Source organism: Chiloscyllium plagiosum, unplaced genomic scaffold (genome assembly GCF_037043375.1).
Source record: "Chiloscyllium plagiosum isolate Xiang-an unplaced genomic scaffold, Cpla_swu_hap1 HiC_scaffold_16, whole genome shotgun sequence".
Classification (NCBI taxonomy): Eukaryota; Metazoa; Chordata; class Chondrichthyes; order Orectolobiformes; family Hemiscylliidae; genus Chiloscyllium; species Chiloscyllium plagiosum.
In genome coordinates, this window is record NW_028270154.1 from 19,907,260 (window position 1) to 19,922,323 (window position 15,064).

Below are 15,064 nucleotides of genomic sequence, written 5' to 3' on the forward strand. Positions count from 1 at the left end.
TGGGCTTTTAAGGATTTTAGAGTCATAGTCATAGAGATGTACAACACAGAAACAGAGCCTTCGGTCCAAATCATCCATGCTGACCAGATATCCCAACCCAATCTAGTCCCTCTTGCCAGCACCTGGCCCATATCCCTCCAAACCCTTCCTGTTCATATACTCATCACAATGCCTTTTAAATGTTGCAATTGTACTAGCCTCCACCACTTTCTCTGGCAGCTCTTTCCATACATGTACCACGTTCTGCGTGAAAATGTTGCTCCTTAGGTCCCTTTTATATCTTTCCCCTCTCACTCTAAAACTATACTCTCTAGTTCTGGACACCCCCATCCCAGGGAAAAGACTTTGTTTATTTATCCTATTCATGTCCCTCATGATTTCATAAACTTCTCCTCTCAGCCTCTGACCCTCCAAGAAAAACAACCCTAGCCTATAGCTCCCCATAGCTCAAATCCTCCAACCCTGGCAACATCCTTGTAAATATTTTCTGAACCCTTTCAAGTTTCACAACATCCTTCCGATAGGAAGGGGACCAGACCTGCATGCAATATTCCAAAAGTGGCCTAACCAATGTCCTGTACAGCTACAACATGACCTCCCAACTCCTGTACTCAATACTCTGACCAATAAAGGAAAACATACCAAACACCTTCTTCACTGTCCTATCTACCTGCGACTCTACTTGCAAGGAGCTGTGAACCTGCTCTCCAAGGTTTCTTTGTAATACTCCCTCTAACCTTACCATTAAGTGTATAAGTCCTGCTAAGATTGCTTTCCCAAAATGCAGCAGCTCGCATTTATCTAAATTAAACTCCATTTGCCATTTCTCAGCCCACTGGCCCATCTCATCAAGATCCAGTTGTAATGAGGTAACCTCCTTTACTGTCCACTAAACCTCCAATTTTGGTGTCATCTGCAAACTTACTAACTATACCTCTTATGCTCACATCCAATTATTTGTATAAATGACAAAAAGTAGTGGACCCAGCACCAATTCTTGTGGCACTCCACTGGTCACAGGCCTCCAGTCTGAAAAACAACCCTCCATCAACACCCTCTGTCTTCTACCTTTGAGCTAGTTCTGTATCCAAATGGCTAGTACTCCCTCTATTCCATGAGATTTAACCTTGTTAACCAGTCTCCCATGGGGAACTTTGTCGAACGCTTTACTGAAATCCATTTGACAACTTATTCTCCCAAAATAGTGATAGAGAAATCAAGAAAGGTAAATGATTCAGAGGTAGGCCATATGAAGGTGAAGGAAGCTTAGAAATATAAAAGAGGGTGTAGAAAGAAAATTATGATATAGTTCCAGGGATGAGGTGACTTCAGTTACTTGGATGGAATGGAGAAGTTCTTCTTCGACAAACAAGGTTCATAGCTGTTCAAAATCATCAGAGGTCTGGACAGAATGGATAGTGAAGATTGAGAACCAAAGGACGTAAATCTATGGTGAATGGCAAAAGAACCAAATGCGACAAAAGTTTATTTTTAAATGCAGCACATGGTTAACCTCTGTAATGCATCTTAGGAGCATGTGGTGGAAATGGATTCAATTGTGAGTTACAAAAGGGAAGAGTAAAAAGTGCAACGCGACAGGAAGGGATGGAGGAGTGGGAGTGGCTGAGTTGCTCTTGCAGAGAACTGAAATGGACTTAAAGTGCAGAATGGTTTTCTTCTGTGTTGTAATCATTTGCAAATTCTACTAGTGCAGTTTTGGTTACTGCATACATGAAGGATGTGATCTAGATAAATAGAGAGAGTACAGAGGAGATGTTTGGTAATACTGGAGAATGTCAGCCATATGTTGAAACTTTATTGCTGGAACAGCACAGCAGGTCAGGCAGCATCCAGGGAACAGGAGATTCGATGTTTCGGGCACAGGCCCTTCCATATGGAAAGATTGTTTAGATTAGATTACTTACAGTGTGGAAACAGGTCCTTCGGCCCAACAAGTCCACACCGACCCTCTGAAGAGCAACCCATCCAGACCCATTCCTCTACATTTACCCCTTCACCTAACACTATGGGCAATTTGGCATGGCCAATTCACCTAACCTGCAAATCTTTGGACTGTGGGAGGAAACCGGAGCACCCGGAGGAAACCCGCGCAGACACGGGGAGAATGTGCAAACTCCACACAGACAGTGATGGGAATTGAACCCAGGTCTCTGGTGCTGTGAGGCAACAGTGCTAACCACTGTGCCACTGTGCTGCCCACAACACTTTTTAACAGAAAAAACTGAAAAAAAGGTGATGGAATATTTTTATTTTTCATGCAATGTTTGTGTTAATGTCATTCCAAATTCTCTAGATGATTGGTAAGCCATTTCAGAGGACATTTAACAGTCAATCCACATTCCTGTGGTTCTGACGTCACATGTAGATTTAAACAACTCTACGTTTTATGACAATCATAGCACAATTATCATTAGTCAACATCTAATTCCAAAATTTTATAGAATTCAAATTTCACCATTGACTGTGATGGGATTCCAACCCAAAGCATTTTTCCAGTCAATATGACCATGACATCCAGATCACTCCCTGCATATGTAGAAAGGTTGGATGGATTTGGTCTTTTTCCACAGAAACTAGAAGGTTGAAAGGGGATTTCACCAAATAATGTAGAATTCTTGAGATCTGATAGGGTGGATGATATGAGAATGTTGCACACAATTTTCAAATTAAACAAATGAATTTTCTATCCCACAGGATTGTGAATGCTTTGCAGTTCATCATATTTAAACAAGAGAGCTGACTAGATTTCTGGATACAAATATAGATAAAGAATATGGAGCGAGTGGAAAAAGATTGATTTGAGGTAGTAAATCAGTCATGATCATAATGAATGGGAGAGCATGTTAGAATCGTTGAATGGTCTTTATAAAAAAACGAACCTGAGTAGAGCGCACAGTGGACTGAAAACAGTAGCAAATGTAGCAAGACCAAAACAAAATTAAAGCAAGTGAATGCATAGAGCACCATAAACTGGCAGAGACAGTATGTTAGGATACACTAGGCAACAAACTCACTTCAATGATGCATTACCTTATAGAATGAATTGCTCTTCTAACCCGGGCGAAGAGATCGTAGTAAATACTTTGACTCTCCACACACAGCAATGTTAAATCGTTCAATATTGAGAGTATATGTAAAATGATTAATCAGTGACGCTGTGCTTGTCTGATGAACCACATTTGTGACATAACGAACCACCTCAGCTGAAAAAAAATATAAAACAAGCGGCAGGCTTCTTTGTGGGGAGAGTTTGACGTCTACTTTTTTTTACTCACTTTAAAACTTCACGGATCTTTCGACGTCGAATAATATTGATTCTTAATAATATTTAACCTTTAAAGTGTAATTATTACTTTGAATATATTTCAAAATGTATGTTATGTGAAAGGTGAGAACACAATTTCAGAATTCAAAATTTCACCGCCAACTGTGAAAAAAAATGCATGATTTATATGGGGTTCCAAACTCTCCCTATCTTTAATCGCATCCTGGCCATTCCTCCTCCTAGTCCTTTCATGGCGACCGCCTTCTCAGACAGAGCCCGCCCTTCGAACTGTCAGTCAAGGCTAACTCCTCATGCGATTGGTTGCTACCGCACATTGCACCGCCCCCTCTACGGGGTCTCCCCGCGGCTCCTGCAGCCGTTGCCGATCCACCGAACTTGCTGGCAGGTCAAGCCCCGCCCTCGTGCGGCCCCCCAGCCCCTATTGGCTCGCGGGGTTGATCCCCATGCCATTGACGGTCGGAGCTGTCAATCAGGCCTTCCTTCTCTGCCCAGCAGGTTGGTGCGTGATTCGGCCGGCGCTCTCCTCGGCGGTGCGGGTATTTTTCTTTAATTTTCCCACCCAAAATATTCCAAACCCTCCCACCCCCATAACCCCGGGAGTGAAAAAAAAATCAGTTGCGCGGCCTGGGGAGGTTGTTAGCATTCTTGTTCTTGCTCGAAACTCTTCTCTCTCCCGGATTCCTGCGGTGAGTGAACTGAGCGGCTCGGGGGGGAAGCCGGCGGCGGGGCCTGGGGTGAGGGGAAGAGAGAGAGAAAAGATAGTGAGGGAAGGCCAGGCGAGTCCGGGCCGCGCGGCACCGCCGCCATTTTAAACACAGGCCGCGACGGCGACCCGAGAGAGGTTGGCGTGTGAGGGAAGCCCGGTGATTCTCCCCTCCCCCTCTTCCTCCCTCCCCCCCCCCCCCCCCCCCGGCCGACGAGGTGTGGGGGTGGGTGAGCGGTTGTTTGTCTGGACGCGGAGGTCCAGGTGTTGGGGGTGGGGGAGGACAGACGGTATGAGGTGTGTGTGTGGGGGGTGGTCCGGCCTTTGTTCCCGTCTGGGTAATGGCGTAAGGGGAGGCAGAGCTGAGAGGGACCGGACCCCTCCGGTCGACGAGGCGGTCTGTGTGTGTGTTTTTTTAATCAAACAACTCACCCCCCCCCCCCCCCCATCTTTGCACGTGGAATGCACCCGATATTCCCGCGTCTTTAATGCCTCCCACCCTGAGGCCTTTCCTCCCTTGTCCCTTACAGCTCCACGTGTTGTGGAGCTCGGCTCGGCCTCTACCTGCCCTGTGCCATCCGATCACTTTGTCCACATGTGACAGGGCGGGAAGTGTGTGTTCAGGGGCTGGGGCATTGTCTGGGTCTCTCCCCACCCCACCCCACTTTTTTGAGGACGCTCGTGTCTCCTCTCCTGTCACTTGAGATTATTTCCCGAGTAGTGGAGTCTTGCCCTTAAACATACGAGCGAATCCTACGGAAACAGTGGATCATTTGGAAAGGGAGAACGATGCCTTTCTTCCTGCCGTTCAGCGTTTGTCTTTCAGGAAAATGTCTCGCCATTGTTACGCAAAATGGCCAGATCTCCTTGAGGTTTTGCATTTCTTTGGTTGACAGGTTCAAGCAGACGGCCCCTCACTGTAATCCTTTGTAAATTACTTTTAATTCTGCGTGAACCAGAAAGTTACAACGTTTGCTGGTTGTAATTGTAAGCAAAATGTTGAAAATACGCTGTCAGCAATCCCTTTAATATTTGCAGAATTCTCTGGGATGAAAGTGGAGACTGAGAAGACCTATTCCTGTCTCAATGATAAATCTGGGCGAAGGTGAGGTCTGCAGATGCTGAAGATTAGAGTGGTGCTGATGAAGGGCTTTTGCTGATTTTCCTGCTGCTCGGATGCTGCCTGACCTGCTGTGCTTTTCCAGCACCACTCTAATTTTGTCAGTGATAAATCTGCAGAATGGGGGGGGGGGGGGAACAAAAGGAAACCAGAGTGCTGCAATGTTTTGCACTCTGGTCTTGTTTTTTTTTCTGTCAGGATCACATAACTGTAATCACTTCTCAAAATTGGATGTCCATATTGGAGCGTTATAATGTTTTTTGGTAATCTGGCAATGTTAATTTGACTTTTTAATATTTCCGCAAGTAATGATTCTCTAAGCAAAGGGGTAAGGGATGCTCAGGGTACATTGGGCAGCACAATAGTGAGCACTGCTGCCTCACAGTGCCAGTGACCTGGGTTCGATTCCAGCCTTGGGCTACTGTATGGAGTTTGCATGTTCTTCCCATGACTGCATGGGTTTTCTCCCACAGTCCAAAGTTGTGCAGGTTTGGTGAATTGGCCATGTTAAAATAGCCCATAGTGTTCAGGCATGTGTAGGTTAGGTGCATTAGGCAGGAGACTATGTAGGGTAATGGGGTCTGGGTGGGACACTTTGGAGGGTTGGTATGGACTTACTGGGCCAATGGCCTGTTTCCACAATGTAGGGATTCTGTTCTATATCCTATACTCTTCTTTCTGTTATATACTCCACAATTCAACCTTACATAAAGTGAAAAAAATTTCATTCTGCACTTGACTATCAGAACCCAAATAAAACTCCACTATACCAAGTTTTACAATCCTTTGATTGTTGAGTTAAATCTTTGAATTCTTACTTCAGAATTTTAATTGTATTTCTATGGTTTTGGCTTGATCAATTTAAACTCTTATTAATTGGGTTGGTTGGCTTGTACAATTGTAATAAGGTAGCCCTGTTTTGTTTTTTCCTTGTATAGCAATTCTCAGTTGACCAAAGAGATGGTGATGGAGAAGCCAAGTCCCCTGCTTGTAGGGCGGGAATTTGTGAGGCAGTATTACACACTGTTGAACCAGGCCCCTGACTATTTACACAGGTAAGTTGGCATTTTTATGTAACCATTTTTTTTAAAGTGATTGAAGACAAGAGCCTGTCTGTGATTGGATCAACTAAAGATTGCTTTGTCAATTTGGTTTGGAAGTTATGGCAAGAGGTTTAAAAAAAGTGGAAGTGGGTGACTATAACGGTACTTGTTCATTTTGTTCAAGCTTCTTTCATCTGAAGCTCCCTCTAGGTTGTTAGCTATTGCCTTACTCATCTGTCAGGTCTGTACAGAATTAAACTTGATAAAAAGTACTAGCTTAGAAGGCAACAAACTAAAGAAGTGATATTTTACGAAGGACAAAAGACTTAAAAGTTATAAAATGTTTGTCACTATCTATTACCTTTCATCAGGTTTTTCTAACAGGTAGTCTAGCGTATAACCATTATTGTAGCAAATTTTCAATGTGGTATACTCACTTACCCAATGTTTTCTTGTAAGCATCAGCTTAGTGCAATTGCAGACTAATTTCTAATGGAAGTATTGCCCCTTAAAGAAAATATTTAGACTTGTTTCTCCTTGGTTTACCTTCTTTCGTTTCTAGTCATGCCCCATTTTCAAAAGATTGATTCTTTGGTGGAACAGGATTCACAGGTACCCACACCACCATCTCAAATAATGGCCAATTCCCATAGGCAAACCATAAGCACAAGTCACAGCACACTTTTAACTACAGAGATCCAAGAGCCAAGCTGTGATTTTTTTTTTTCCCCCACACATTCAGAAACTGCTGAACATGTTTCTCATATGCAGTAAACTACATGAGCCCAGTCTAAGAGTGCCATTGGTAACACAAGAAAACATGGTAACTGGACAACACAAAAGATGCAGTGGCAAAGTAACATAACTAAATTTACCAAAAACAGTGGAATGCATTGTTCATGGTTGTATGAAATGGAAATTGTGGCTCACACATGTAGAGTTGATATGGTATCACATAGATAGGTTTCTGCACAAGAAACTCCATGATGTTGAGAATAAAATAGCAGTTAGAGTGTTGGCTAACTAACTGGGGATGTGCGACACAGTAAGTATCAAGTATATGTTTCTTGTCATGAGGGAATCTGGATTAAGTATAAAGTTTAAAAGCTCCTCCTTGTCCAAAAGATGAATGAGGAATTTTCTCCTCCAGGCATTATTAATAATAGAAGCATGATTAATGGAGATACATTAAAGACAAGGTAGATGGACTTGCAGCCACCAAAGAGTATGAGAGACCAGCAAGCACGTGGAGTTATGGCCATAATCAAGTTAGTTATAACATTATGGAATGATGGTGCAGGGGCCAACATATTTATGTTTTAAAAAAAAAAAGAATTGAGATACTGGAAATCAGAAACAAAAATTGCAGGTAAACTCAGCAGGCCTAAGAGAGGTCAAGTGCATGCACATGGCAATGCAACTCACTGAGGGCTGATTTCAGTACATGGCGAGAGGGCTTGAGCACCTTCACCCATGTCCTTACCTTTATCTCCACACACACCAGAACTTGTCATCAATTAGACTGCTACCACAGCCAACCCACTGTTAGACTTGTAAGGAAATAGGCTAATCCATCTGTCATTTGAACCAGTAATGGTGCTTCTTTATATACTCTTTCCAGTACTGTTTGAGAATGGTCTTATTTTCATTGTATGCGTTTTTGGTGACTTAGTCATAGAGGTGTACAGCACGGAAACAGACCCTTTGGTCCAACTCACCCATGTCGACCAGATATCCTAAATTAATCTAGTCCCATTTGCCAGCATTTGGCCCACATCCCCCTCGACCCTTCCTATTCATGTACCATCCAGAAGCCTTTTAACTGTTGTAATTGTACCAGCCTCCGCCACTTCGTTTGGCAGCTCATTCCATACACTAAACATCCTCTGTGAAAAAGTTGCCGCTTAGGTCCCATTTAAATCTATGCCCTGGAGAAAAACTTATCTATTTATCCTATTGGTTTCAATGGTTCTGTAATAAAACTCAAACACTGCTAAACATTTCTTTAAGAGTTGCTATTGCTATCTCATCAGAACTTTGGCAATCTGTATTAGGTCTAAAACATGCTGCTCATTTTCACGTCACAGCATACCTGCACATTTTTTGATGAGGATTACTGGTGAGCAAAAATACTGATGCTACCATATGGAGTCAGATGATTGGCTGCTTTCTGTTTAGAATCCTATGATCATTCAGTCCAATGTGACTCTGCCAACACTTTGAATTGGAGCTATCCAGTCAGTGTATTGATCTTTCCAATAGCCCTAAATTATTTTTCCTTTTCATTAAGTCCACTTCCCTTAAGACAGTTATTATTCAAATTGCTTCTACTGCTCTTTATGCAGAGCTTGTGAATCATCACTCAAACTAACAGGTCTGTTCATCTTCATTTGGGCTGTGATTAAATTTACCCTTTTGATTGTATTTGAAATTTGCCATGTTTGAGTTTTTCTGTGTTTGTTCATAATGTTTTGAAAACTTTTCCACTAAAGAGTGTAAGAGTTTCATCTTTATGCATTTCAGCTTCCATTCAATAGACCTAAAGGTCTGTTAATTTTCTTGTGGATAGTTTTGAGTGTTTTCTAAGCTTCTGGCTGGGATAGTTTCTGATTGGGCAGAACTGATGTTCTTCTGTCCTTTGTGATTCCTTACGTGACTTCAAAATTTGAAAAATCAGAACCCAAAACTGTATTATTCCATGGGATGTGGGTGCCACTAGCTTGGCTGGCGTCTATTTTTCATCGCAGTTACCTTTTTAGAAGGTGGTGAGCTGAATATTTTTAACTGTTGCAGTTCTTGGAGTGTGGATGCTCTGTCAGTACAGTAAAGAAGTAAATTTCAGGATTTTGATTTGGTGTAATTGAGGTGCATTTCTTGTATTTGACAGCTCTACAGCACTGTGCTGCAATTTATACTCTGTCTTAGCAGGAAGACTTAGCTGTTCATGGTCTTGTGTATTTTGTCTCTCATTTACAAAAAAAAGGATGTTCCACTAAAACAGAAATCTTGTATTGTAGGTTTTATGGAAAAAATTCTTCATATGTTCACGGTGGTTTGACTTCAAATGGAGATCCAGCAGAAGCAGTATATGGACAAGCGGTAATGGTCTTTCTTATGCACATACAAATGTATAAACTTGCTTACAAAAGTATCCAGTGAGTCCAACTATGTGTGAGATTTGCAGCTGCTTGCTGTAGTTCTGGATTAAGTCAGTGTGCTCAGCATTTAGTTACTATTCAAGGGGAGGTTGCAATTTGAACCCTGCTACATGAAACAAGACTCTTCTCATTGTGGCAGTTTGGATTCAGTGCTGTAAGTGCCTTGGCAGTCTGTTCAGCTTTAAGATTCTGTTACAGGATTACTTATATAGCTGAGGGTTCGATATTTCATTACCTGATAATCCTACTGCTAGAGTCAGCTTTTTGGAATTGTCTTGCAATTCCATTTGGTATTTACACATCTCCCTAGTTAGCAATAAGGTATTTTGAGCTAGTCATTCTTATTTCAGAGCTGATTTTAATTTGACAATTGATATGATTTGCTCATCAAATTTTCCAACTTTTTTTTTAACAGTATTCCTTGATCTGCTTAAGACTGAATAGACTATGTTAATGTCAGGATCGTTTCTAAATCTGTATCTTTATGCAGTTAAAACTCAGTCTTCAGCGTCCCACGTTAAAACGTAGATTGAACTCAGCTTCTGCACCTGTACTTGAATAATACCTGAAGTATAAAGCTGAAATTGAGCAATGACTTGCAGTTTACTAGCCGTTGGAAAGTATTTTGAGTAGACGTTTTGTGAAGACAAAATTAGGCACAATTAATGAGTTATGTTGTTGACTGTATCCACATTCTACTGTTCTCTGAAGTTGAATGATTGTTCATTCCCAGAATGTGAAATGAGAAAAAGAATGCCGTTTGAGCCTGCTCTGCCGTTCAGTAACATCAGAGCTAAGGTGGGAGACAGAGGGTGGTGGTGGTGGAGGATTGCTTTTCAGACTGGAAGTCTGTGACCTGCAGTGTGCCACAAGGATTGCTGCAAGCTTCACTGCTTTTTGTCATTTATATAAATGATTTGGATGTGAATATAGGAGGTATGGTTAGTAAGTTTGGAGATGACACTAAAATTGGTGGCATAGTGAATGAAGGTTACCTCAGAGTCCAACGTGATCTTGATCAGATGGGCCAATGGGCTGAGGAGTAGCAAATGGCATTTAATCTTGATAAATGTCAGGTGCGACGTTTTGGTAGGGCAAATCAATGCTGGGCTTATACACCCTAATGGTAAGGTCCTGGGCAATGTTGTTGAACAAAGCGACCTTGGAGTGCAGGTTCGTAGCTCCTTGAAAGTGGAGTCGTAGGGGCACAGGGTAGTAAAGAAGGTGTTTGGTTGGCTTACCGTTATTGGTCATTGCACTGAGCATAGGATTTGGGATATCATGTTGCGACTGTACAGGACATTGGTTAGGCCGCTTTTGGAATACTGCATTTAGTTCTGGTTTCCCTCCTACTTGAAAGATGTTGTGAAACTTGAAAGGGTTCAGAAAAGATTTACAAGGATGTTGCCTGGATTGGAGGGTTATGAACTATAAAGAGGCTGAATAGGTTTTTCCTGGAGCATTGGAAGCTGAGAGGTTACCTTATCAAAGTTTATAAAATTGGGGCATAAGTAAAGTCAATAGTAAAGGCATCTGGATGGGTACATGAATAGGAAGAGTTTACAGGGATATGGGGCTAGATTAATTTGTGATGGATGAGTTGGACCAAAAGGTCAGTTTCCGTGCTGTACATCTCTGACTCTATTGCCTAGCTGAATTTGTAGCGTGTACCCAGTACCATCAAGTGAAAAGCAAAATAATTATGTTGCTAATCCAGTACAAAATACTGACAATGGAGCTTGTCACTCAGCATCAATAAAGAAGAAACAGACTATAGTTGTGGCTGGCCCTTGCCATATGTTCTATTTTGAGAGTAAATTTCTTATTGTCTGAATGTCTTGATGTGTAACTTACAACATGAAGGATAATGCCTTGAGAAGAAATCTGCAAGATGTACACTGTTCATGAGTCAAACATAAATGTCAGGATTCTTTTCATTGTGTCCATCTGATTGATCTTTGAAGCAACAACAATGTTTTTTCAAATTGTGCTAGATTTTAAAATTCTAGGATCCTAAAATTTAAACTAAACCTTTCATATTATATTTTCTTTCTTTAGGAAATCCACAAGAAAGTTATGTCACTTCAGTTCCGTGACTGCCACACAAAGATCAAGCATGTGGATGCTCATGCTACATTGAATGACGGGGTGGTAGTACAGGTCATGGGTGAACTGTCAAACAATAGACAGCCAATGAGACGCTTCATGCAAACATTTGTTCTAGCTCCGGAGGTAAGAAAATTTAGTATCCTAAGCCTTGGTCCCTCTTTGAAGTATTATGCTTCTGATTAGAGAGAGTTTCATTCTGGTGAATTACTGATGCTGATTATGTTTTGTGGGTTTCACCATATTTCTGTAAAAGAAAAATAATTAAACATAATAAATGTTTTGATAGAAATTGCTGGAAACATTTGCCAGCTCTGGGCAGCATCTGTGGAGTTAATATTTTGCATCCAGTGATCATTGGTTAGAACTGATTGTAGATATAAAAACGTTGGGAAATCAGCTGAAGATGGGGTTGGGGAGGAGTAACCGCTAAGCAGAGTTGAAGCCCAGAGAAAGTGAACAATAGTTGGGAAAGGTCAGCCTGGGAGAATCAATAGCTGCTAATGGGGACCATTAATGGCTAACAGTGGGTTGGCTGTGGTAGCAGTCTAATTGATGACAAGGTCTGGTGTGTGTGGAGATAAAGGTAAGGACATGATGAAGGTGCTCAAGCCCTCGCGCCATGTACTGAAATAAGCCCTCAGTGAGTTGCATTGCCATGTGCATGCACTTGACCTCTCTTAGGCCTGCTGAGTTTACCTGCAGTTTTTGTTTCTGATTTCCAGTATCTCAATTTTTTTTTAACATAAATATGTTGGCCCCTGCACCATCATTCCATAATGTCATAACTAACTTGATTATGGCCATAACTCCATGTGCTTGCTAGTCTCTCATACTCTTTGGTGGCTGCAAGTCCATCTACCTTGTCTTTAATGTATCTCCATTAATCATGCTTCTATTATTAATAATGCCTGGAGGAGAAAATTCCTCATGCATATTTTGGACAAGGAGGAGCTTTAAACTTTATACTTAATCCAGATTCGCTCATGACAAGAAACATATACTTGATACTTACTGTGTCGCACATCCCCAGTTAGTTAGCCAACACTCTAACTGCTATTTTATTCTCAACATCATGGAGTTTCTTGTGCAGAAACCTATCTATGTGATACCATTATCAACTCTACATGTGTGAGCCACAATTTCCATTTCATACAACCATGAACAATGCATTCCACTGTTTTTGGTAAATTTAGTTATGTTACTTTGCCACTGCATCTTTTGTGCTGTCCAGTTACCATGTTTTCTTGTGTTACCAATGGCACTCTTAGTCTGGGCTCGTGTAGTTTACAGCATATGAGAAACATGTTCAGCAGTTTCTGAATGTGTGGGGGGAAAAAAAATCACAGCTTGGCTCTTGGATCTCTGTAGTTAAAAGTGTGCTGTGACTTGTGCTTATGGTTTGCCTATGGGAATTGGCCAGTATTTGAGATGGTGGTGTGGGTACCTGTGAATCCTGTTCCACCAAAGAATCAATCTTTTGAAAATGGGGCATGGCTAGAAATGAAAGAAGGTAAACCAGTCTAAATTAGTTTCACTTTTTTCCAGGCCCTCTGCAGCCTTTCCAGTTATACGATACATACTGCCTGAATATTAAACCTCTGATACTAAAATTGAGCATAGTACAGAGTGAAGTGCACAGTATAGAGGGGTCATTAAATATGAATTGATATTTACTTTTAATTGTTGCCCCATCTGTGTTTCTATCAGGGTTCTGTTGCAAACAAGTTTTATGTCCACAATGATATTTTCCGCTATCAAGATGAAGTTTTTGGGGATTCAGACACTGAGCCTCCGGAAGGTGAGAAACTGTGTGTTTGTAATCTCCCAAATTAGCAATGTGCAACAGCCATATTATTTACTTACAAGTTGAATTTTGTCCCATGTTAAAATTTACTTTAACCTGTGTATAACTTGGTTATCTGCAAAGGTGTCAATTATTGAATATTTAGAGTGATGAATAAAATATTTTATTAATTTGGGAAAGGCTTTTCAAAGAGATTTGTGTGGGGAAAGTTTTAAAGTGCAGTTGCAGGTCTACAGGCTGTTCTAACAAGCCTACTTATGAATTGGTTTTTAATACTAACCATTGGTACATCACAAGTGTTTTTATAACTTGTTTGGTTTGTTTTCATGTGCAAGTGGTTAGACAGTGTTATCACTTGGACTGTGAAGTGCAAATTATCTTGTCTTGTACTTGGTGTTAGACTTACAACAAAATCTTTTCTCACTAACTTTGGTTGGCTTGTGGCCTTTTGGAGCTTAAAGGTTAAATTATCATCTTGTTTTTATCTCTTCCTCTAGTCTTGTTTCCTCCCTGTCTCTGTAACCTTCAACCACTGTACATCCTTTGTTCCTCTGATTTTAACACTTTGTCCAGGAAGCAGTTTCTGGAACGCTAGTTATCATACTTAATACTTTATATAACTAGACTAACTGTGACCCTGATGTCTAATCAAGTATGGAATGCTGCATGTAACTTTCTCTTGACATGTAGGTGTTTTCTCTTGTAAAGCTGGGAGATTTTACTCATTATTTGAAATTGGTGTCCTTTTCAAGATTTCGAAATACATGCCAATTACTCTTCTGTTTGGTTGAATGCTGATCAATTCAGTATGTCCTTTCTGTGCCAAAATATATACTAATTATAAATGTTCCTAGTCCTTAAAATCACATGTGATTAGTGGGCTATATAGCTTGATATCATTGTAACAATAAGATTCATTTTCAGTAAAAGCATCTGATGATGGACTAGTCTAACCGCTTGCAGCTGGAATTCCAAGTCAACGATGTATAATTGGATCAATGTATATATCTTTTTAAAGAAAAATCTGCTGGTAGTGTTCAAGTTAAGGCTAAATTTTCAATCAAGCTTTAAGTGTACAATCTATTCTACTTCTCATGCGATAGTATGTTGAACGTGAAAAACCACATATCCCCTAATTTCCTTCCAGAGGATGTGGATGATATTGAAGATACAATTCAAAGGGCACTGAGTGTTTTAAAGGCATGTTGTTCCCCTCTTCACGATCCTATCTACCTGCGACTCCACTTTCAATGAACTATGAACCTGCACTCCAAGGTCTTTTTGTTCAGCAACACTCCCGAGGACCTTTCCATTAAGTGTAGAAGTCCTGCTAAGATTTGTGTTTCCAAAATGCAGTACCTCGCATTTATCTAAATTAACCTCTATCTGCCATTCTTCCGCTCACTGGCCCATCTGATTAAGATGTTGTTGTAATCTGAGGTAACCTTCGCTATCCACTTCAATTTTGATGTTATCTACAAACTTAGTAACTGTACCTCCTGTGTTCCCATACAAATGACGAAAAGTAGTGGACCCAGCTCTGATCCTTGTGACGCACCACTGGTTACAGGCCTACAGTCTGAAAAGCATCTCCACTACCACCCTCTGTCTTCTACCTTTTGAGCCAGTTCTGCATACAAATGGCTAGTTCTCCCTGTATTCCAGGAGATTAAATCTTGCTAACCAGTCTACAATGAGGAACTTTGTCAAATGCCTTACTGAAGTGAATATAAATCATGTCAACTGCTGTGCCCTCATCAATCCTCTTTTGTTACTTCTTCAAAAAACTCAATCAAGTTTGTGAGACATGATTTCCCACG

General features: G+C 41.1%; 1 protein-coding gene across 2 annotated transcripts in view; it reads left to right on the forward strand.

Annotated features, from left to right (window-relative positions):
• Positions 1-3,812: 3,812 nt before the first annotated feature.
• Positions 3,813-15,064, forward strand: part of g3bp1 (GTPase activating protein (SH3 domain) binding protein 1) — a 47,199-nt gene continuing 35,947 nt past the window's right edge. The window contains exons 1-5 of one of the 2 annotated variants that reach the window (XM_043703241.2): positions 3,813-3,843; positions 6,069-6,185; positions 9,191-9,272; positions 11,390-11,563; positions 13,148-13,238. In XM_043703241.2, the coding sequence (XP_043559176.1) occupies positions 6,091-6,185; positions 9,191-9,272; positions 11,390-11,563; positions 13,148-13,238 (442 nt within the window). In that variant the 5' untranslated portion in view covers positions 3,813-3,843; positions 6,069-6,090. The other variant, XM_043703240.2, reaches the window with a different exon arrangement.